The following is a 23,712-nucleotide window of genomic DNA, read 5'->3' as shown; positions in this document are numbered from 1 at the left end:
ACACTACCCCCAGCTTAGTATCATCTGCAAATTTGCTAATGGTACTTTTAATCCCTTCATCTAAGTCATTAATGTATATCGTAAATAGCTGGGGTCCCAGCACCAAACCTTGCGGTACCCCACTGGTCACTGCCTGCCATTCCGAAAGGGACCCATTTATCCCCACTCTTTGCTTTCTGTCTGTCAACCAATTTTCTATCCATGTCAGTACCCTACCCCCAATACCATGTGCTCCAATTTTGCCCACTAATCTCCTATGTGGGACCTTGTCGAAGGCTTTCTGAAAGTCGAGGTACACCACATCCACTGACTCTCCCCTGTCAATTTTCTTAGTTACATCCTCAAAAAATTCCAGTAGATTTGTCAAGCATGATTTCCCCTTCGTAAATCCATGCTGACTCGGAATGATCCTGTTACTGCTATCCAAATGCTCAGCAATTTCGTCTTTTATAATTGACTCCAGCATCTTCCCCACCACTGATGTCAGACTAACTGGTCTATAATTATATGGTCATGGTCCCAGCCACTCCAGTGTTAATAGTTTATCTCTGTCTATCCTATCAGTTTCCCTTAATACCCTAAAAAATCTTCAATCAAAACATCTCACTAAATTAGGCAAAATAGGTAATTGAGAATAAGAGTGTTAGGCACTGGTCTGTGACCTAGCTTCATTTACCAAAATGTATTGCATATCTCTTAGCTCCTTTGCATAATAAAATTCCTTTTTGGACTCGAGAGTTTTGGACTCTGCTACAGTGTAACATGGTCTCGTAATTTAATCCTGGAGTCTAGGTATTGATGTATTTTTCTATGGTTCAGTCCCCGAACTCATCCTGAAGCATGATGCAGCAAACAGCATGCAGTGCTGCAGGTGTGGCTAGAAAATGTTTCAAATAGTTGTGGCCTGACTTCTGTTCCCTTCTGCAGTCCTGTTAATATAAAGGTCAGCTGCCCATCGATTTGATTTAACAAAAATCTAATTCATGAGACTTTAATGAGCCATATAGATGGTAACCAAATAGTCCTTAGATTGCGGCTATTTCTAGTTTTTTTTACCAGGCAGAGAGGTCGTTCGCTTTAGGGTCCAAAATGAATGACCTCTTTAGCTTTCTATACAGTATCCATTGACATGTACTTGAGAAAGGTTTAAGTCATGTATAAAAATACTTTTCTTGTTAATCTTTGCAAAGGTTAACCTAAATGTGAAGATAAGACATTTTATACTTGAGACTGACTACCTTTTCTAAAATATGAGAAAATAGGAATTATCAGATTATTGAACATTTTTAATGACTGCCAGTTACAGAGATAGATGAGGAGACACTGAGTTCATTGTAACCATTGCTTCCATTGTTCATTAACAATTTACACAGATGTGTTTTGTCTTACGTCCTTCAACAGATGACCTGCTTAGGAAGATCTAGTTGTTTTCTTTGAAAAACAGATGTACTAGGTTGCTTGGTCGCAGTAAAAATCATTAACCACGTGGATCTGAATGTAAAGATGTAAAGGAAAGTCACTCATTTTTATCAATTTTTAGTTGTTGGCATATATCTTCACAGGATTGGACCCAGCTGATTTTATGATATTCACTGCACCGTGGGGACAGACCCAGGAAACATTCTCCTTGCATCTGATCCTTTTAGTTTTAATGGTCCTAGAAGTTGTTTCAGGGAAAAGAGTTCTTTTGGGCCATTTTCATTAAATTAGTCAATTGCAATCCTTAGTTAAACGGATGGCTAGCTATGTTCTGCACAGCTTTTTCTTGGTCTTCAATGTGATCCATTTTCTTGCCTAAGTTGCAACAAAGATGTCATTGATTTTGCTATGAAAAGCTGTATATTATTTCCTTGAAGCTTCAGAACACCTGCATAAATCTTCAGTGGGAATTAGTTAAGAAAGCCGTATGCAAAGATTTCCATATCACAGACTGTAGAAAGTTCTCTATGGCTCAGCTTGTTATTGTTTTGGTTCTTTAAAAATACAATCATGTCATTTATTTAAAATTAAGACTCGCCCTTTACTAACTTTTCCAAATGTTAACATATGATTGTGTGCATATACTTAGTGCATGCAGATAAATAGCTGTAACCTACAACGAGTTGTGATTACTTTAATTATTTGCCCATAGGGCAAAGAAGGATATGTGTCATTATTCTCAACCAGCTTAAAATGCATTTCCTGATAACTGGAAGTCGGATAATGCAGACAATCCCTGGGTTGTGAATACCCAATGTACAGAACCCATACATTAAAAACTTGGATGTGGTGCTCCCATAAAATTATTAAATTCTAAAGTCCTTAGTATGTATTTTTGGTTGTTATTATAAATGGTAGAACTAGTGCTTTTCTCTCCACTTTTAATACATGTATTTTTCTTATCAGCATTATATGCTTTTGTGCCATTTTTTTACAATACTGTAGTGGCATGATTACCATATGGAGTGATTTTGTGTATTTTCCGACTGATGGACTAAATCAACTTTTGGATATCTGAGGAAAAAAAACGGTCCCCATTCATAACCCGTGGACTTTAAATTAAGCAACATGAATAATACTGTTAAGGACACACAGTGCCTAAAAAAAATGATCAGTAAACTATTTTGTAGCTTTTGGAATCTGCAGTGAAATCTGCAGTGGTTGTAATAATAAGCAAAAAAAATCATAATAAGGAACTTCATTCTATTCAAATGCAGCTGTACTTATAACTCAAAATTCTTCCTTAAATTACATGTTGCAGTGTCTGAACAACATGCTGCTGTATTATAGAAAATATAACAGATTACTTTAAATATTTTTCTAACAGATATTTTCAGCTTCTTATTATTTTAATGGACATGATTTCCACGAAATTTGACTCATAATGCATGTTTACTATGTTTACGAGTCAAAATACTGAGTATGTTTTATAGTTGAAAGTACTGGGCCCATATTGGTGTGATTTTGTTTCCAAACTACTTCATTTCCAATGCTGAAAATGTGAAGAAAGGTTCCAGTAAATAAAGTTAAATCTGTTTATTAAAATATTGTTTATGCTATAACTGTTTACACAAAGGAAATTGTCTTTAGTGCCCACAGCTTCCAATTCCCACAGTCTGAAGCATGGATTAAAATGATTAACTGTTAACAAAGTCAGGTGTTGTGGTGGCTATGTTACTGCATGAGCTATTCAGTAATCCAGATTTATAATTCAACTTGGATTTATAAATTCTTTGAGAGGATGAAATTGGGGGATTCATTTCTGCAAGCCAGAGCGTCAATTAAGGTGTCACGACCTTGATCAGGTACAGGTTTATGGATAATTTGAGGATCCGGAATTCCCTGGTGGTTCCCAGGTGATGCAATCAGTGGGGTGAAGGGGTCAGTACCATATTGGGAGCAATGAAGATTAGGGAAGTGAGCCAAATAATGCTTGGGCAAACAAAGCAATAAATAATTAGATATTAAGAGGTTTGGAGAGACGAGGGATCTTGGAATATTTGAAGTTAGTGGACTAGATCGACAAGAAAAGTGGAACAAGGCTTCCACACAGTTCTGGTCACCAAATTCAGGGAAGTATGTGTTTGCACTGGGGGAAAAAAGAATTTGGCACAATTTGAATTTAATTAAAAGTATTTAAAGCAGGAAAAATTGCTATCGTGCCACTGGATTACAATAAATTTTTAGTTTACAATAAATTTTTAGTTTAGTTTTAGTTTAGAGATACAGCATGGAAAAAGGCCTTTTGGCCCACCGAGTCCACGCCGAACAGTGGTCACTGCACACTAACGCTATCCTAACATACTAGGGACAATTTACAATTATACCAAACCAATTAACCTACAAACCTGTACATCAATGGAGTGTGGGAAGAAGCGGGAGATCCTGGAGAAAACCCACACAGGTCAAGGGGAGAATGTACAAACTCCGTTCCAATGGAGTAAAATAATTAATAAGAAAGAAATCTTGTCTTCCCCTCTGGCTGTATCATTCAGTATATCCGGCCCTTGAATAAGCGAATAGCTCACTGGGGAGGTTCAAAATTGTTTTCAATATCAGAAGATAGCCCACCATACTGAGAGAATAGTCAGGGATTAGCATTAAACACCTTTCTTGCTGGTGGCATTCATATCTTGAAGATGAATACATTTCAGAAAACTATGAGTAACTGAGGTTGAAATATGCTGTAGGCTAAAACTAGCACACTCCATGGCATCACTGGGAATATTGTCAAAACCTGTATATGTACCCACAGCAGATTAATGATAAATGATAAGCAGCTTTTCAGGACTTTGGTTAGATCACATTTGGAGTATTGCTTGCAGTCCCAATACAGGAAGGATGTGGATACTTTAGAAAGGGTGCAGAAGAGGTTTACCAGAATGATGCCTGGATCCCATAATCTAGGCATCATTCTGGTACACCTCCTCTGCACCCTTTCTAAAGCATCCACATCCTGTATTGGGACTGCAAGCAATACTCCAAATGTGGTAGCTAATCCCACATAATATTAGCTACAAGGAGCAGTTGGAGAGACTTTAGTTGTCCTCTCTGAAATGCCGGAGGCTGAGGGCAAAACCCGATAGAAGTATGCAAAATTATGGGAGACATAGATAGGGTAGACAGTCAGAATTTTTTCCCCCAATTTGGAAATATCAAATACTAGAGGCCATAGTTTTACGGTGAGAGGAGCAAAGTTGAAAGGAGATGTGCGGGCTCTCTTTTTACACAGAGGGTGGTGAGTACCTAGAATGCACTGGTGGTGGAACCATATACGATTGTTGATTTTAAGTGACCTTTGGATAGGCACATGGATATGCGGGGAATAGATGGATATGGATTATGAGCAGACAGATTCAAGTGGTCTTGGCTTTATGTTCGGCATAAAACTGGTGGGCCGAGGGATCTGTTCTTGCACTGTAAGCTTTTACGTTCTATAAAAGAGGTCTACTCAATCAGCAAGTATTCTTAATTCATATTATCCTTGTAAAGTAGAAAGTCAGCTTTTCATTTAAAAAAATGATTTTGTGTTTGAATATTATTTTTTCTTTCTTGCACTGACAGATTACCGGACTGGTCCTTGCTTTACACAAGTGAATAATGATATGTGCCAAGGCCAGATCAGTGGCATCATCTGCACCAAAACACTCTGCTGTGCAACTCTTGGCCGTGCTTGGGGCCATCCCTGTGAAATTTGTCCAGCTCAGCCGCATCCCTGTCGCCGTGGCTTCATCCCAAATATTCGCTCTGGTGCTTGCCAAGGTAATTTCACTGCAATAATCACCTCTGTCATTGTATTAAATATCTATGCATAGCATGGTTGAAGATAATAAATATCTGTGATATATATTGTAATGCTCTGGAACTCGTAATTTAAAACTGGACTGAATGCCAACATTAAATGCCGACACGTTGCCTTGATGTTCTTGATGGTGATATTAACGGTTTAAATACCAGAATCGAGGTATCCCAACTTTACTCGGCTATAGTTCTCAAAATCTCTGTAAAGCGTCTTTGAGTATATGAAAAGCGCTATATAAATAAAATGTATTATTATTATTATTATTATAGTTCCATTATGCCAAGATTCCTAGGATTTATGCGAGTGAATCAGTCCAGAGATCCTCTACGAGATTAGAGTGGCAATCCCAAAAATCCCAATGTGAATCATTAGTCGTTTGTTTTATCTTATACATTAATAGATGATTTAAAAAAATAATAATTTCCAAAAGTTATGATATTTATTGCATTTTTGTTTTATTTTTTTCTGAATATCTGGCCAGTAAGAAATTTCCTCTATATCCAGGTCGGCTGAGTTTGGGAAATGGAATCACTACAGTCTGCAGGCCTGTGCTATTGGGATAGAGTGTAATTTAATGTTTACTGAATGGTTATTTTCTCTTTTAGGCATGATAATATATTATATTTCTTTATATGATAATATATTATATTTCTTTATATGATAATATATTATATTTCTTTAAATTCATCCAGTGAATTGGCCTCCACTGCCTTCTGTGGCAGAGAATTCCACAAATTCACAACTCTCTGTGTGGAAAAAGTTTCTTCTCACCTCAGTTTTAAATGGCTTCCCCTTTATTCTTAGACTGTGGCCCCTGGTTCTGGAGTCCCCCAACATTGGGAAAAGAATTCCTGCATCTAGCTTGTCTAGTCCTTTTATAATTTTATACGTCTCTATAAGTTTCCCTTATCCTTCTAAACTCCTGTGACTACAAGTCCACTCTTTCCAATCTTTCCTCATATGACAGTCCCTCCATCCGAGAGATTAACCTCGTGAATCTAGGCTGCACTGCCTCAATAGCAAGGATATCCTTCCTCGAATTAGGAGACCAAAACTGCACATAATACTCCAGATGTGATCTCACCAGGGCCCATACAACTGCACTTCCTCTACCTAATCTGACACCATTGAGATAATAATCTGCCTTCTTGATTTTGCTCTAAAGTGGATAACATCTCATTTATCTACATTATACTGCATCTGCCCACTCACTCAACCTGTCCAAGTCACCCTGCAACCTCCTAACATCCTTTTTGCAGTTCACAGTGCCACCCAGCTTTGTGTCATCTGCAAATTTGCTAGTGTTACTTCTAATTCCATCATCCAAATAATTAATATATATTGTAAATAGTTGTGGCCCCAGCACCGAGCCTTGCGGCACTCCACTCGCCACTGCCCGCCATTCTGAAAAGGATCCGTTTATTCCTACTCTTTGCTTCCTGTCTACCAACCAATTCTCTATTCATGTCAATACACTACCCCCAATACCATGTGCTCTAATGTTGCTCATCAATCTCCCGTGTGGGACTTTATCAAAGGCTTTCTGAAAGTCGAGGTACACTACATCCACTGACTCTCCTTCATTCGTTTTATTTGTCACATCCTCAAAAAATTCCAGAAGATTCTTCAAGCAGGATTTCCCCTTCATAAATCCATGCTGACCTGGACCAATCCTTTTACTGCTATCCAAATGCGCCGTTATTGCCTCTTTAATAAATTGACTCTAGCATCTTCCCCACCACCGATGTCAGGCTAACTGGTCTATAATTCCCCCTTTTTTCTCTCGCTCCTTTCTTGAAAAGTGGGATAGCATTAGCTACCCTCCAATCCACAGGACGTGATCCTGAATCTATTGAACATTGGAAAATGTTCACCAATGCGTCCACGATTTCTAGAGCCACCTCCTTGAGTATCCTGGGATGCAGACCATCAGGTCCTGGGGATTATTTGGCCTTCAGTCCCATCAGTCTACCCAATGCTATTTCTCGCCTAATGCAAATTTATTTCATCCTCTGTCTCCCTAGATCCTCTGTCCTCTAGTACATCTGGGAGATTGTTTGTGTCTTCCTTAGTGAAGACAGATCCGAAGTACCTGTTCAACTCTTCTGCCATTTCCTTGTTACCCATAATAATTTCACCCATTTCTGCCTTCGAGGGACCCACATTTGTCTTTCCTAATCTTTTTCTCTTAACATACCTAAAGTAGCTCTTACCGCCCTTCTTTATATTCTTGGCCAGCTTTGCTTTGTACCTCATCTTTTCAGCCCGTATTGCCCTTTTTGCTACCTTCTAGACAATAGACAATTGGTGCAGGAGTAGGCCATTCGGCCCTTCAAGCCAGCACCACCATTCAATGTGATCATGGCTGATCATTCTCAATCAGTCCCCATTCCTGCCTTCTCTCCATACCCCCTGACTCCACTATCCTTAAGAGCTCTATGTCCTTTGAAAGTTGCCCAATCATCTGGCTTCCCGTTGCTCTTTGCTATGTTATACATCTTTTCTTTTAGTTTTATTCCATCCCTAGCTTCCCTTGTCAGCCACGGTTGCCTCTTACTCCCCTTAGAATCTTTCTTCCTCTTTGGAATGAAATGACCCTGCATCTTCTGGATTATGCCCAGAAATTCCTGCCATTGCTGTTCCACCGTCATTCCTGCTAGGATCCTTTTCCATTCGACATTGGACAGCGCCTCTCTCATGCCTTCATAGTCCCCTTTGTTCAACTGCAACACTGACATTCCTGATTTAACCTTTTTCCGCTCAAATTGCAGATTAAAACTAATCATATTATGGTCACTACCTCCAAGCGGTTCCTTTACGAGTTCCCTTATTAAATCTGGGTCATTGGGCAACACTAAATCCAGAATCGCCTTCTCTCTGGTAGGCTCTATTACAAGCTGCTCTAAGAATCCATCTTGGAGGCACTCTACAAACTCCCTTTCTTGGGGTCCAGAACCAATCTGATTTTCCCAGTCTACCTGCATATTGAAATCCCCCATAACCACAGTGGCATTACCTTTGTTACATGCCGGTATTAACTCCTGCTGCAACTTATACCCTATTCCAGGCAACTGTTTGGGGGTCTGTAGATAACTCCCATTAGTGTTTTCTTACCTTTACTATTCCTCAACTTTATCCACAGTGACTCTACACCGTCAGTCCTTATGTCACCCCTCACAAGGGACTGAATTTCATCCCTCAACAGAGCTACCCCACCTCCTCTACCCATCTACTTGTCCTAATCCTGATGCATAATTCAATATGGAGCCACATATTTTTAAGGCCATGGCCCTGTTAAAAAACAGAAATCTTGCTTGCACTGTCAAATCACAACAAACAGCCATGATGTAGTAATTCTGAAAAATTAAGAACCAGTTTCTCATTGTTTATTTCCCATCCGATACTTCCAGCGCCTTTCAGGAAGACACTACTTTCTGGACATGCATCAATTCGAGTCAGATTGTGTTGGAACTCCTTTGTCCACATTTAAAACATTACCAATCTTGATGAGCCTGTTGTATATTTCCAGCAGTTCATGTTGTTAGTTTAAATGTTCAAATTTTATTACTTTTCTTTTGAATCCTCTAACTGGATCAAAATTTAGACTTTTTTTTGTAATTCAATTGGAGCAGTTAGATTGTTTTGGGTTTTGATCCTTCTTGACCATGATCTAATGCATATCATAGAAGTATGATAATTTAAACACAAGTTAGAAAAGAAACTAAAAGTCTAACTACACAAAGTCAAAGATAATGTCTTTCTTTGAACTTTTCTGACAAAGGGCTTTCACCCAAAACATTAGTCTCTCTCTGTTCCAAATGTCGATGAGTCTGCCGATTATTTGGAGAATTTTCTGTTGAAAAGGCTGCTTTGTATTGTTGAAATTTGATTTGAAATTCAAGTGAAATGAAAGATGCCTGAGATGTCTCAGATGGCAGCAGAGCCTACTGAAGAAGAAAATATTACATCCATTAAAATAGACTGAAAACAATTAGTCCTAAATTAAATCGGTTTGTACTTCATATGGATTTTGATTTTTTGTTTTTAATGTCATTATTAAATATTTCAGCATAGTATTTTTGAACCATGCAGATTTCCCAGCAAATCACTTTGTTGCTGGCGAAGTTCTTAAAGAAATAGGAACTTGTCATTTTTCTGAGTAGGCTGAAAATGTTTTGCAGAGCACTGCCAAGAGATGGAAGTGAAGAAACTAGCCACAACATTTTATTATTGCCAGAGAGGGGGCGGGGGAGAAAGGGGAGGGGAGGGAGGGGGGATAAGGGGGGTTGAGGGGGATGGAGTGAGGGGGAAGGGGAGGGTGGGAGGTGGAGGGAGGGGGGGGAGGAAGGAGGGGGGATAAGGTGGGTTGAGGGGGATGGAGTGGGGGGTGGGAGGGGGGAGTGGAGGGAGGGAGGAAGGGGGGGGTGGGGGAAGTGGGGGAGGAGAGGGTGCTGCACCAATGCAGGAGAGGTTTGGGCCCAACGGGTCCACTTGGTCTGGTTTGTACTAAAATGGTTGCTCTACATACTTTATTTTCTGCCCTATTGTAGTCTAGTTTGCTTAGAATTACTGTTAATTTGTTGTTGTGTCGGATGTGCCTGTAAGCTCTAGCAAATAAGAATTTCATTGTGCCAATTCATACCCAGTACATACAATGCCCTCCATAATGTTTGGGACGAAGACCCATCATTTATTTATTTGCCTCTGTACTCCACAAAGTACATTGTCAGATTTTAATAAAGGCCTTTTTTTTAATACAATTTGGTTTCACGATGTAGAAATTACAGCAGTGTTTATACATGGTCCCACAATTTCAGGGCACCATAATGTTTGGGACACAGCAATGTCATGTAAATGAAAGTAGTCATGTTTAATATTTTGTTGCATATCCTTTGCTTGCAATGACTGCTTGAAGTCTGCGATTCATGGACATCACCAGTTGCTGGGTGTCTTCTCTGGTGATGCTCTGCCATGCCTGTATTGTAGCCATATTTACCATATGCTTGTTTTGGGAGCTTGTTTTGGGAGCTTGTCCCCTTCAATATTCTCTTCAGCATATAAAAAGCATGCTCAATTGGGTTCAGATCGGGTAATTGACTTGGCCACTCAAGAATTGACCATTATTTAGCTTTGAAAAACTCCTTTGTTGCTGCAGCAGTACCTTTGGGATCATGGTCTTGCTGTAGAATGAACCGCCGGCCAATGAGTTTTGAGGCATTTGTTTGAACTTGAACAGATAGGATGTGTCTATACACTTCAGAATTCATTATGCTACTACCATCAGCAGTTGTGTCATCAATGAAGATAATTGAGACGGTACCTTCAGCAGCCATATATGCCCAGGCCATAACACCCCCAGCACCGTGTTTCACAGACGAGGTGGTGTGGTGTGCTATGGATCTTGGGTAGTTCCTTCTCTCCCCCTTACTTTGCTCTTGCCATCACTCTAACATTGGAAATATGTGGTCTACTCATTATTCAATCTTGTATGACAATTCTTCTCACAAATACAGACAACAGCAGCAATCTTGCAAGGTTTGGAGAAGATCCTGCCAAACAAGAGCTTGGCTATCTCAGATCCAAGGACCATTGATCAGGGATAGGGAGATTATTCATGATAATGCTCTGCTCATATCTTATCCTCTTCCTCGCATCCTTTTGACCCACTGTCTCCTCTGCTTTTTAACTTTAAAAGATGTGGAACCTGCAGCAGCAGAGCTCTAAATCTGTCTCTGCCACAAACGCCATTCTTTTCTCTCAATTTCTCAGTTTAAGCCGCACATTCCAAACATACTCACCACCATACTCCAACTCTCTCCACTACATCAACAGCAGCATCGGGGCTCTCCACTGCACCCGTGCACAACTCTTTGATTTCATCAACTTTACTACAAATTTCCACCTTGCCCTTAGATTCACTTGGACCATATCTGACACCTTTCCCTTTCTTGATCTCTGCCTCCATCACAGGATAAACCGTGGCCTGACATCTCCTACAAATCCATTAGCTCTTACAGATATGTTAACTGCACCTCCTCCCACTCTACCTTATGAAGAAGGGTCTTGATCCGAAACGTCACCCATTCCTTCTCTCCCGAGATGCTGCCTGACCTGCTGAGTTACTTCAGCATTTTATGTCCGCCTTATGCAAGGATATCATCCCTCGCTTTTAATTTCCCTGCATCTGCTGCATTTGCTCCCAAGATGAGGCTTTCAACTGCAGGACATCCGATATGTCGTCTTTCTTCAGTAGAAGAGTTCCCTCCCTACTTTTATGAGTGGAGTCCTCAGTGTGTTCCCTGCTTCTTACATATCTGTTCTCACTACCCCCTGCCCTCCTCTGAGGCAGTATAAGGACAGTTCCCCTGGTCCCCACCTTTCACCCTACCAGCCTACCCAACCAAACATCATTGTCCAACATTTAAGCCACCTGCAAGATCATCGCACTACTTGTCACATCTTCCCATCCCCACCCCTTTTGGTTTTCCATAGAGAGCACTTCAGCAATTCCTTGGTTCACTTTCCCACTCAAACCACCCCTCCCCAGATACTTTCCCTTGCAACTGCAGGAGATGTAACATCTACCCCATACATCTTCTCTCTTACCTCCATCTTGGGACCCTAGTAGTCCTTCCAGATGAGACAGAGATTCACTTGCACCTTTTCCAACCTCAGCTGCTGCATTTGGTGCCACTGATGTGCCCTCCCTTACATTGGTGAGACCACGCGTAGACTAGGCCTCTGTTTTGCCGAACTCTTGCACTCAGTCTGCCAAGGCCTGCTGGATCTTCCGGTTGCTAATCATTTTAATTCCACTCCCCATGCCCATATTGTTTTTGTCTGTCCTTGGCCTTCTCGATTGTCAGAGGGAGGCAATGCAAACTGGAGGAACACTATCTCTAATTCCACTTGGGTGGCTTCCAACACAATGGTTTAAACATTGAATTTCAAGTAATGCCACCCCAATCTCTTTTGTCTGCCCTCACATCCAGGTGCCCCCACCATCATTCAACCCTTTCACCCTGATCCTTTCCCCTCCTTTGTACTCTCATCTCTCATCCGAGTCGCATAATTCTCTTTTGTACCCCAGTATCACATTTCACACCTCCCTGATCTCCTTTTCAGAAACCCTTTTGTTTCTTTTTCATCTCTATTTGTTATAACTTACTCCACCCATCTGCTAATTGACCCTCATCTCCTGCATCCACCTATCTCTTGCCAGACATCCACCACCTTTTTCAAGCTATCCTCCCACCTACTCTAATCAGTCTAAAGAAAGGTCCCAAGCTGAAAAACCATCTGTCTGTTTTGCTCCACAGATGCTGCCTGACCTGCTGAGTTCCCTCAGCACTTTGTGTTTTCCTCAAGATTCCAGCACCTGAAGTAACTTTGTGTCTCCAGCAGCAGAGATATCATATTCTGAGAGGAATTGGTTAACATCATTGCATCTGACACTCGTATCCAGAAGCAGGGTCTGTGTGCAGTGAATCCAAAATTGCGTAAGGGTTGCACCCAGGTTATATATGTAATGGGTAGTATTATATGTAATGTAGTTTCCTTCAAGAGCAAGAAGTTGATTATCATTTAACTGAAGACTTTGTGAGCATAGTCCAGAGATAACATTTAGTGGTCATGTACCTAGAGATGCTCAAAGTATTCTCTGGTCCATCTGAAATTCTGCATAGGGTGTTAAGAAGCATGGGGCTAACCAGCTTCAAACTCCAAGCCTTGCCTGGAGTCTGTCCTTTCCAGTGTAAAAGAGGTGTCTCCTCTATTAATAAATGTGGATCCAACCATGGTGCAGGTGCATAGTGCATGGTGCATGGTGCATGGTGCATGGTGCATGGTGCATGGTGCATGGTGCAAGGCATAGGCAGAAGACACCCGATTTATGAAGCTGCATGGGAAGCAGTGTTCTCCTGTTCTGGATAACATGATGTAAAGTGGTTTTGGGTGTCACAGCACTTTGTTGATCTGTCCATGAACAGATTGCTCGTCCACAGTGTGTCTTCACACCTCCCAACCCTTCCAAATTTGGCAGAAAGTTACCGCTTTCTTGTTTCATTTCCGCCATTCCGATTTCGCCTCACATTTTTCCGCAAAAAGTTGGTAATTGCAATTTGTCAATCAGGCTACTAGAGGTCGCTAGGGGTTCTGCGAGAAATCCCCCACGCCCTGGAAGTCTCCCCGAATATGTGGGACCTAGGCTGGGCAAGGCAGCCAATCTTGACCTCATCAGGACTTCCATGGCCAATTTGTCAATTCGTCGCTAGAGGTCGCTAGGGGTTCCACGAGAAATCCCCCCCGCCCTGAATGTCTCCCCGAAAATGTGGCACCCAGGCTGGGCAAGGCCGCCAATCTCGGCCTCATCGGGACTTCCATGGTTGATTGGTGGGTTGAATTTGCAACCTGAGGCCGGGGCTCTGAAACTCCAGCCCAGCTGGAGCCAGCACATCTATCCCCATAGCCTTCTTCCTTGGCCAGCTGGATAAACCAACAACGCTCTGGAACCAAGAGTGCCAGAAAATCAGTGGTGGAACTGTAATGAGTAAATACTAAATTTAAGTGCAAGATTATATAACTACTAGACCAAGTGGACCCGTTGAACCTCTTCTGCATTTGTGCAGCACCCTCTTCTCCCTCCCACCCCTCTTCCCCCCCCTCCCCTCCCCCCTCCCCTCCCCCCTCCACTCCCTCCTCCCTCCCTCTCCCCCTTCCCCCCCACTCCATCCCCCTCAACCCATCTTATCCTCCCCTCTTTCCCCCCTCCCTCCCTCGGAGATAGATTTAAACTTTAAAATGTGAATAATTTAGAAAATATAACACCGATTTCAATGAAACTTCTTCCATTAGCACCAAAGGGGCGACAGTGAGTAAGGTGGGCCTAAAATTGTCGCGCTATCGTGTACCGTTTTAGCTGTAGTTCAGGAACAAACAAACAAACAAAATTAGCGTTTTAGTATATAAATATTAATTAAGATGGGGTTAAAATATAAAACACAGCAGAAAAGCCAATTACCACCTTTTTGGGCTGATTATCAATTAACGTGCAAATTTACTTTCACAAGTACTTCAGTATGGTTAGTCGAGTCGCATATATCAACTCTTTCTTCATAACTTAGTCATACATTTTATGACTATTGTTATTTTATTCAAAACCAAGAGAATTGGGATGTGTAAGGGAAAAGCAAAATAGAAAAAAACAAAACAAAACAATTTTTTCTTTGTGTTGCAATAAATATCTCAGTTCAATAACCTTTCTATAACCTTTCTATAAATAGCAGAATATACTCATGATAGGCCTGACATTGTACATGTAGTCCAAGAACTACAGACGGTTGGAAATGTTAGTCGTTTTCACACATGAATGTATCGCAACGCGAATGCGCATTTGGCGATCATACCTTTTTCTTGCTGAAAAGTTGCATTACGCGCCATATTATTTTGATGTAAAATTCTGAATTTTGGATATCAAAATTATGAATTTGTAAAATCCAATGTTGGGAGGTCTGTGTCTTACAGTTGGGAAATATCTGCAGCTCCTCATAATCTGAATATGCTGTCCCTTCTCAGAGTGACTATGCTCATGACTATCACTCTGGCAGAACCTAGAGTCTCTGTTAACAAACTTAACTGGACAACGGCCTCATGGCAAGGTTAAATTAGTCTCTTTTTTTGTTCATAAAATTTGGACCGTTATATGCATTATTTACTTTTTTAAAGCAAAATAAAGAGAAAAAGAGGGTTCAAGATAGACTTTGATGTAATGTTATTAAATTATAGGGAACTTCACATCATGAGGTATTACTGTCCTGCTTTTTGGGTGGATCAAAGAAAAACATTGTAAATGTTAGTCTTTGCCAAGGAGCAGGATTCTCAGGCCATCTGTGGTATTATGTCTCAACTGGGAGTTTAGTGCTATGGTTGGCGAAAAAGGAGAGGGAATGGCAGGGTTGTTGGCAGTGCGCAATTACAACAATGACTGTGTGGAAAATGGGCTGCACTTCTCTGCATCACGATTGCATAGTGTACTTCTTTTACTGCATATTCCACACAAAAAACTGAAAGTCAAGTAGACATAGCATTATGTCCAATCTGTCATGTTTACATTGTACAAAGTTTCTTGTGGATTTCCAGTGAGAAGATATCATAAAATGTTCAGTCTTTGACCTACATTCAAAGGGGGCATTTTGAAATCCTGTTGGATATTTATTAAACAACATCCAGTAAAAACACAGAGCTTCATCAATCAGAAGTTCTAAGCTTCAAATGTCAAGCTGCTCTGAGTTGGTTTTTGCACATACAACAACAGCTGTGGTGTTGGAGACATAAAAGACTGCAGATGCTGTAATCTGGACCAAAAGGCAAACTGCTAGAGAAACTCTAATGCTCCCTGACTCTCTAGGTTTCTCCAGTCTCAGGGCAAAGGAATGGACTATTGGTTCGGGTTTAAATTTTGAATCATTATCCTTTTGCTGCCCGATTTAAAAATGCACTATTGTGGTTTATGATACGTGTTGAAATTTGTGTACATATATTTGTATACATTTGCAAATTACACAAAAATTGGGTCAGAAAGCAAATTGCAACAAAAGTACAAACTATTTACAGGGAGGTAATGATAAGTTATGAAAATCAATAAAACTTGGAGATGCTAGAAATCTGACATATAAACAGAAAATGCTAATCCCACATTTTTATCAAGGACTAGGATCTGAAATGTAAAATCTGTTTCCCTTTCCTCACATTCAACCTGAACGGACTGTTTCCAGCATTTTCCGATTACATATTATTGATAGGTTGAATGGGGAAAAAAAATTGCAAAAGGGGTATAGCGTAAAGTTTATTTTGCAAGAAGAAAAAAGAACAATATTATTTAATAAGTGAAAAATGGCAGTATATAAGGATTTATGGGTGCTTCTAGAACACACATTTAACATGCAAGTGCAGCAGGTAATAAGATCAAGGAAAAATGGGCTATTATTTCAAACGGGTTGGAATATAGTATGAGGGATGTGTCACTACAACTTTGGAAGGCATTCAGTTTCTTGAGTAGTGTGAACAATTTTAATCCCCTCTATGTAAAGATATTGTTGGTTTGGATGTAAATCAGAGAAGATTCACAAAGATGTCTTGCATCTGAAGCTGTGAGGGGATGTTAAGCAAGTTGGGACTTGACTCATTGGTGTTCAGAAGATTGAAGGGCTAGCTTATTGAATCATGCAAAATTCTTCAGGGTTTGAACAGAATAAATACTGATTGGAGACACAGAAAACTGCAGATGCTGGATTACAACATAAAGCATGAGGTGTTGACATAACAGTGAGTCAGGCAACATCTCTGGGGGACGTGGATAGGTGACGTTTAGGATCGGGAGCCTAAACGGATGTTTCCTTATGGAAGAATTCAGGATCAGAAGGCATGCATTCAGTACAGAACCTTTTAAGAATGAGATTAAGCAGAATTTCTTCCATAAGAAGATTGCAAGTCTGGGAACTTCAAGTCATGAAAATCTGTAGGGGCAGAGTTCTAGGTATATTCAAGGCGGCGATAGATGTCTTATTGGAGGGGAATCAAAGGTTGTGGAGAAAATGGCAGGAAAGTGGACTTGAGGAATATGGGATCAGCCATCATGCTATTCAATGATCGAGCTGGCATCAGGAGCTAAATGGTCTATTCCTGGTCCCATGTTTAGTTTAGTTTAGAAATACAGCATGGAAACAGGTCCTTCGACCCACTCTATGCCAACCATTGATTATCCGTTCACATTAGTTCTATGTTATCTCACCTTTTGCATCTATTCCTAACACACTGGGGATTATTAACCTAGAATTAGTTCATTAATTTACAAATCCGCACGTCTTTAGGAGGAAACCGGAGCACCCGGAGAAAACCCATGCGGTCACAGGGCGAACGTGCAGACGTCAAATAGACCACACCCATGGTCAGGACTGAACCTAGGTCTCCGGTGATGTGAACTAGCAGCTTTACCAGCTGTTATGATGTGAACTATCCCACAGAGCTTTAATGTGAATGTTGCCCAGGCGAGAACATTTACATAAACCCAGATATCATGCTAATGTTTACAGAGTATTTTACAAGACATTGTTGGCGATAATTCTTCAATACATTGATGGATTACTATTGCTCAGCAGACCAGGAACTTGGTACTGGTTTTGAAGTCTTTGTCTTTGAACATCCCCTAGTTGGCAGAAGGTTGTGTTGATGAATTTGAGATGGTTATTCCAACTTCATTCTCATTACTGCTATTCCAGAGATGTGATTCATGGCCAATTCTAGTGAAATCTACAAGGAGAATGAACTTGTCCTTCCTTGGGAATATTGGTCAGAACTCAGATAAGATTTGAAGGGGAATTGATTCTTGCGATCCTGGTCAGCATCATTTATATTTCCTGAAGTCTAGGAATCTCACACTTTGATTGTTTTATTACTTGTTCTTTGATATGACAAATCTTCTCTGTCTCAAATTACACAGAGGAGTCTTGTCTCCTGAGACAGGGCATTGTCTGGCAGTAGCATATGTCAAGTACATTACAAAGAGAACTAATCTAGCTTCTTATTAATCTTAAATGTAGCCTGTGATATAAGGAGCATTTGAAATGTAGAGTTCTTTTCTAATATACATCTTTTGCAGAGGTGTTTGGATTGACTGTCTCGTATTTCCCAAAACAGCAGGAGGTTTCTATTATGCGTGTCTGATGTACTTATAGACGTTTTCCAGATGCTTCACGATAACTTGCAGCCATACTCCAGCACTAAATGTTTTATGTGATAAATGATCCCTATTTCCTACAGTAAATATTCTTAAGACAGTTCTGCACTTAATCACTAATTTATATTTACAAAATATATAAGCACAAGGCAACAGAACATTTCTGAAATATTAACGGTAAGGTTATTAAAATATTTTAAAGACAATCATCGACAGCGATCTTTGGCTCATTCTCCAGCTCATTCTCCAACTTTTCTGCCTCAGACCAAACCATTGAGGTTTTCTCACCCCCCCATTGGTGAAGTCCAGATTGTTCCACAAGCACCAGCCACACTCTGACCAATGTTTTTGAATTGACTGTGCTTCAACTGATTGCAGAGATGGCGAATATCATTGAACAATTTAATCTTATTAGCATGGCACCAAACCTGCCTTTACCTGATATCCATTTGGATACTCGTAAAAGGAATGTATCTTTGTGTAGTGAACATGCACAGAAACTTGGTGATTTTTCTTTTCTAAATCATAGAGTACTGAGACTGTATGTAAAATTCTGTTGCTACTTTGGATTAGATACGCTGGCAGAAGAAATAATATAAGGATTTTCTCAGGCCTCTTTGTAGAAGTAAAATTCCCCCACTAACTTGTGGAATCTCTGCATGATTGTTCAAAATGGAGAAAGAACATTCTGGATGGCACTGCTAACCTCAAGTCCCTTCATTGGGAGCATCCAGAAGTCCAATGTAAGTGGCAGAACGAGCACATCACCTTCCCTGTGCCAGCTCTGCCAAGTACCTCCTGTTCATCTGACAGCAGGTCCCATATTCGCCTCCGGCTACCTCAGAACTAGAGTGGAAGCAAGTTACTTTCGACCACGAGAGTCTGCTTAAGAAGAAAGAGGATGAGATTAACTGAAATCAGGGATGAAAGTAGCTAACTGTCGTTAATATAAGGGTTGCTTCTTGCTTAAACAGAAGATTATCTATCCCTTACTAAATAACAGCAGTAAACGCTCTATCCAGAAGCAGCAAGAGAGGGAGGTGGTTGAAGGGGTGGGTCAGGGAATCTCTGGCCGAACAATTTAGAAGAAATGTTGAGGACTGTATACCTACCATCCACCTTGCTAAAAATACAACCAAGAGACATCGCTAAAGATTCCATTTCAATCAATTGGGAGAAAATGTAAGTTTAAAAAGTATTTAAGCAGTATTTAAATGAGGGCTAGTTTCTGTCTCATAATTGTTGTCCAGAATACATCGGCCTTGTTATTATTATTTGAGTCTTGTTGAACATTAACAAAATTCAGAAGATAGATAGGAATAGGTGACGTTTTTGGTCAAGTCTGAAGAAGAGTCTCGACCCGAAACTATTCCTTTTCCCCAAAAATGCTGCCTGCCCAATGAGTTACTCCAGCATTTTGTGTTCATCTTTGGTGTAAACCAGCATCTGCAATTCATTCCTACGTATTAACAAAATCCCCTGCAAACCCTCCCACCCCCACCATCCCCACACATACACACGCAATCCCTGGACTTTGAGGGTGAGCTAGAGATTCCATTCCTTCCAGGGTTTTCACTCAGCTTTAGGACTATGCCAATTAACAGTTCAGTTGTACGAGAACGTCTCGGAAGAGCTGCATTGCGGTATAGCAGTGGATAACCAACTATGCAGAAGTTGTGAGATTATATCTCCCAGTGACAAGGTGAGGGTCCGCTTCACCAGCAGACATTTGGATGTTGTCTAGTTTAGCGATTAGCACGCCACTCTATCTATCAATACACCACCTGACTGGAAACAAGCGTAAGTACCGGCAATCATCCTTATGACTCCACGTCAGCAGATTGGATAATTCAAACCATTATCTTTATATTGTACAATTAGAAAGTGCAGGTGAAATATTTAAAATGATAACATGCATGAAGTGACAACAAATGTTTTTACCATTGCATGATTGCCCATTGAAAATGGTGTGAAAATGTTCAGTATAAACTCGGTAGGATGAAGAGCCGGTTTCTGTGCTCTATCTCTCAATGAATTTATCACTATGACAGTGAAGGCAACCTGAATCAGTAGCTATTGAGCAAGTTGAATAGAAATGGTATATTTTATCACTCAACAGTGCAGAAGGGTGTCATCTTCCTGCAGTTTAATGCCACATCTTAGTCATGTAGCACGGAATCAGGCTCCTCGGAGCAACTCTTCCTTGCTGGCCATGATGCCCCATCTAAGCTAGTCTGTTTAATTACTCTGAACTAGTCTCTGAAATACTGTTATTTATAACATTTTAAAAAATTGTCTTCACGTTTGGAGGAACAGGGGGAGAAAAGCAGCATTTGTAATACAATGCCATTTTGATGCACATCACTTCAATATGTCAAAACATTGGCAAAAATATTAACAGCATAGATCATTTATTACATGGAAATGATATGTATTCAAGTCGTTCTAGGTATAATATCGAAATAATAAAAGTTGCAAAAGAGAGAAAGTCAGCCATTTCCTGTTGGGTTTGTATAACCTGAAGCTAGAAACTTCAGATAGTTAAAAATGCTTTCTAATTAACCTCAGGTTTTACCACTGGCCTAATTTGCCCAGATTTGCCAATTTAAGATCCATCAAGACATGAGTATGCGTTAAAGTGTCAAATATGATTAAAAATACTCCCTTTAACATGTAGATGATTCCTGCTATACTTTAGACTACTCATGGGTAATGTTACAACAGATCTCCTGTTTCTCAATTAAGACCATGCTGCTTTAAAAGTCTGACATTTTGTGCAGCAGTTTGAACTTTACTTTCACTTCATCTTGTTTTATGTAGCTTTATTGAAGTTCTATGATGGAAGGAACTCCGATTCTTCACTATGTTGCTCATTAAATTTAGATACATTAGAACTCTCATTCCATGTGTTCTGCAATGAATAGATCATTTAAAACTAGTTGTTTATTTATAGAAAGTTAGAACATAGAACAGTACAGGATACGAACCTTGCCCTTCTCACCTTAAAGTTTTACCCTGCAGTATTTGATATTCCCATCTTGGGGAAAAAGGTCATGACTGTCTACCTTAGCTATGTATTTCATAATTTTATATACTTCTTTCGGGCTAACCTCAATTTCTGTCATTCCAGAGAAAACAATCCAAGTCTGTCCAACATCTTCCTGCACCTAATATTCCCTAATCCAGGCATCATTCTGGTAAACCTCTTCTGCACTCTCTCCAAAACTTCCACTTCCTTCCTGTAATTGGATGGCCAGAACTGCACGTAATACTCGGTGCAGCCTAACCAAAGTCCTATAAAGTTAACTTCCTGGTCATGATGCTCAATACCCCAACCAATGGGGCACCCCGTACCATATGCTTTCTTCACTACTATCTACTGCATTGCCACTTTCAGGGAGTTATGGACTTCAACCCCAAGATCCCTCCGTATGTTAATGCTGCTCAGGGTTTTGCCATTAATTGTATATTTTCCCCTAACATTCAAACTCCCAAAGTGCAAAACCTCACACTTGCTTGCTTTAAGCACCATCTGCCATTTCTGATTGACATTTAACGCAGAATTCAGATGTTAATCATCTTTTTAGTAAATCTATCATTTATGGCTGAAGGAGGCTCCTGACCCGAAACGTCGCCTATCTATGACCTCCTGCAATACTACCTGACCTGCTGAGTTACTCCAGCACTGTACTGAAAATATAGCAGTGTGTTTGTGTAATGTACCATGGCTGAACAGTAGCTGAAAGAGAATGTTGGAGTAGTGGTGGTGTGTAAGTGTTGCTGGTAGGGAGCGAGTTCCAGCAGTTTGAGCCAATGATGGTGAAGGAATGGCAAATTTATTTCCGAATCAGGATGTTATGTGGCATGGAGGGCAACTTCCAGGTAGTATTGTTCCCATGCTTTTCTGCACTTGCCCTTCTAACTGGTGGACTTCTTGCTCTAAACATTACTCCCTTTATCCTGTATCTGTACACTGTGGGCGGCTTGATTGGAATCATGTATAGTCTTTCTGCTAACTGGATAGCACGCAACAAAAACAGCTTGTCACTGTACCTCGGAAAACGTGACAATAAACTAAGCTAAACTATATTCTTCGTACATTGCGTGCAAAGAAGCACAGTTTAAGAATAAGGAGTAGGCCATTTAGAACGGAGATGAGGAAAACCGTTTTCAGTCAGAGTTGTGAATCTGTGGAATTCTCTGCCTCAGAAGGCAGTGGAGGCCAATTATTATTATTATAATAATAATAATAATAATAATAATAATAATAATAATAATATTCATTTATTGTCATTGCAACGAGTACAACGAAATTAAAAAATAGCCAATCCTGACGGTGCGTAAAAACATATATGCAATAAATGCAAAAACAAATAAATACAATTATATTAAGTACAAAAGATTTTTTAACAGTGTTGCCTAGTGCAGAAGGTAGTGTTCAGTTCTCGTATGGCCCTGGGGTAAAAACTGTTCTTAAGTCTGTTTGTTCGGGATTTGATCGACCTGAAACGTCGACCAGAGGGCAGATGAACAAACAGACGGTGGCCGGGGTGGGATGGATCTTTTATTATTTTGCCTGCTCTACTGAATGCATTCAATTCTCTGAATGCATTCAAGAGAGAGCTTGATAGAGCTCTTAAGGATAGCGGAGTCAGGGGGTATGGGGAGAAGGCAGGAACGGGGTACTGATTGAGAATGATCATCCATGATCACATTGAATGGCGGTGCTGGCTCGAAGGGCCGAATGGCCTACTCCTGCACCTATTGTCTATTGTCTATTGGATGCAAATTAGAAAAGCAATGTTAGTGGTGGGTATATTCCAAAAGATGGAAAACATTATGAATGGTGTAGTATTTCCACAAAAGAGTGTACTTTCTCCTAAAATGGAAGCAAAGTACACTTTACATAAATCATTTTGTACATTAATTGAAAAGCTCTATTAATGTTATACTTGAATCAGATCCAAAAGCTGTCTAGCCAAAATCCTAGAGAAGTCCTGCAGTTTGACTCAACAAGTTTGATAATCTCACATAAGACACTTTACACTTGACTGGGCAGCTGCTGTGCTTGCTAGCAATGTTTACTGAAGACAGATGCGGCTAGTATTTGGAGTTTGACTTATTTTCAGTTTACTTAACAGAGGTGTTGCTTTCTTCTAGATGTTGATGAATGTCAGGCCATCCCAGGCATGTGCCAAGGTGGAAACTGTATCAACACTGTTGGATCCTATGAGTGCAAATGTCCTACTGGTCACAAACAGAGTGAAGTATCGCAGAAATGTGAAGGTAAGAAGCTTACATCATGTGTCTTATTTGGTGTGTTTATTACTGCAGTTCAGCAGGTGGCATGAATTTAATGTAGTCTACATGTGACTGATTGCAGAGCTTTTTTGCAATGATTAATTACCAGTTATATAACTGGTAAAAAGAATTAACATTCTTTTCCAATTGTGCTAGACTTCATTTTAATAATATGGAACAATAATAATAATAATAATAATAATAATAAGCATTTATTTTATATAGCGCCTTATCGGGAGCTCAAAGCGCTTTACAAGAACAATCATAACATAAAAACAAACAGACAAACTATCCTAACGGAGAAGCGGCGAATAAACAGCGCCAGCGTCCTCTCACGTCAGGGTCCGGCAGTAGACAACAAAAAGCACAGGACACACAGATACAATTTTTACACAAA

The 23,712-nt window shown here is 40.2% G+C and overlaps 1 protein-coding gene across 1 annotated transcript in view; it reads left to right on the top strand.

Moving 5' to 3' along the window:
• The window catches only part of LOC144592393 (fibrillin-2-like), a 259,796-nt gene that overhangs the window by 52,772 nt on the left and 183,312 nt on the right, over positions 1-23,712 (top strand). The window contains exons 6-7 of the mRNA XM_078396959.1: positions 5,044-5,241; positions 23,175-23,300. Coding sequence (XP_078253085.1) covers positions 5,044-5,241; positions 23,175-23,300 — 324 coding nt within the window. The remainder of the gene's footprint in view (positions 1-5,043; positions 5,242-23,174; positions 23,301-23,712) is intronic.

The sequence above is a fragment of the Rhinoraja longicauda genome, chromosome 3 (genome assembly GCF_053455715.1).
Source record: "Rhinoraja longicauda isolate Sanriku21f chromosome 3, sRhiLon1.1, whole genome shotgun sequence".
Lineage (NCBI taxonomy): Eukaryota > Metazoa > Chordata > Chondrichthyes > Rajiformes > Arhynchobatidae > Rhinoraja > Rhinoraja longicauda.
The sequence above is the reverse complement of the archived record's forward strand: the minus strand, read 5'-3'. Positions and strand labels throughout refer to the sequence as shown.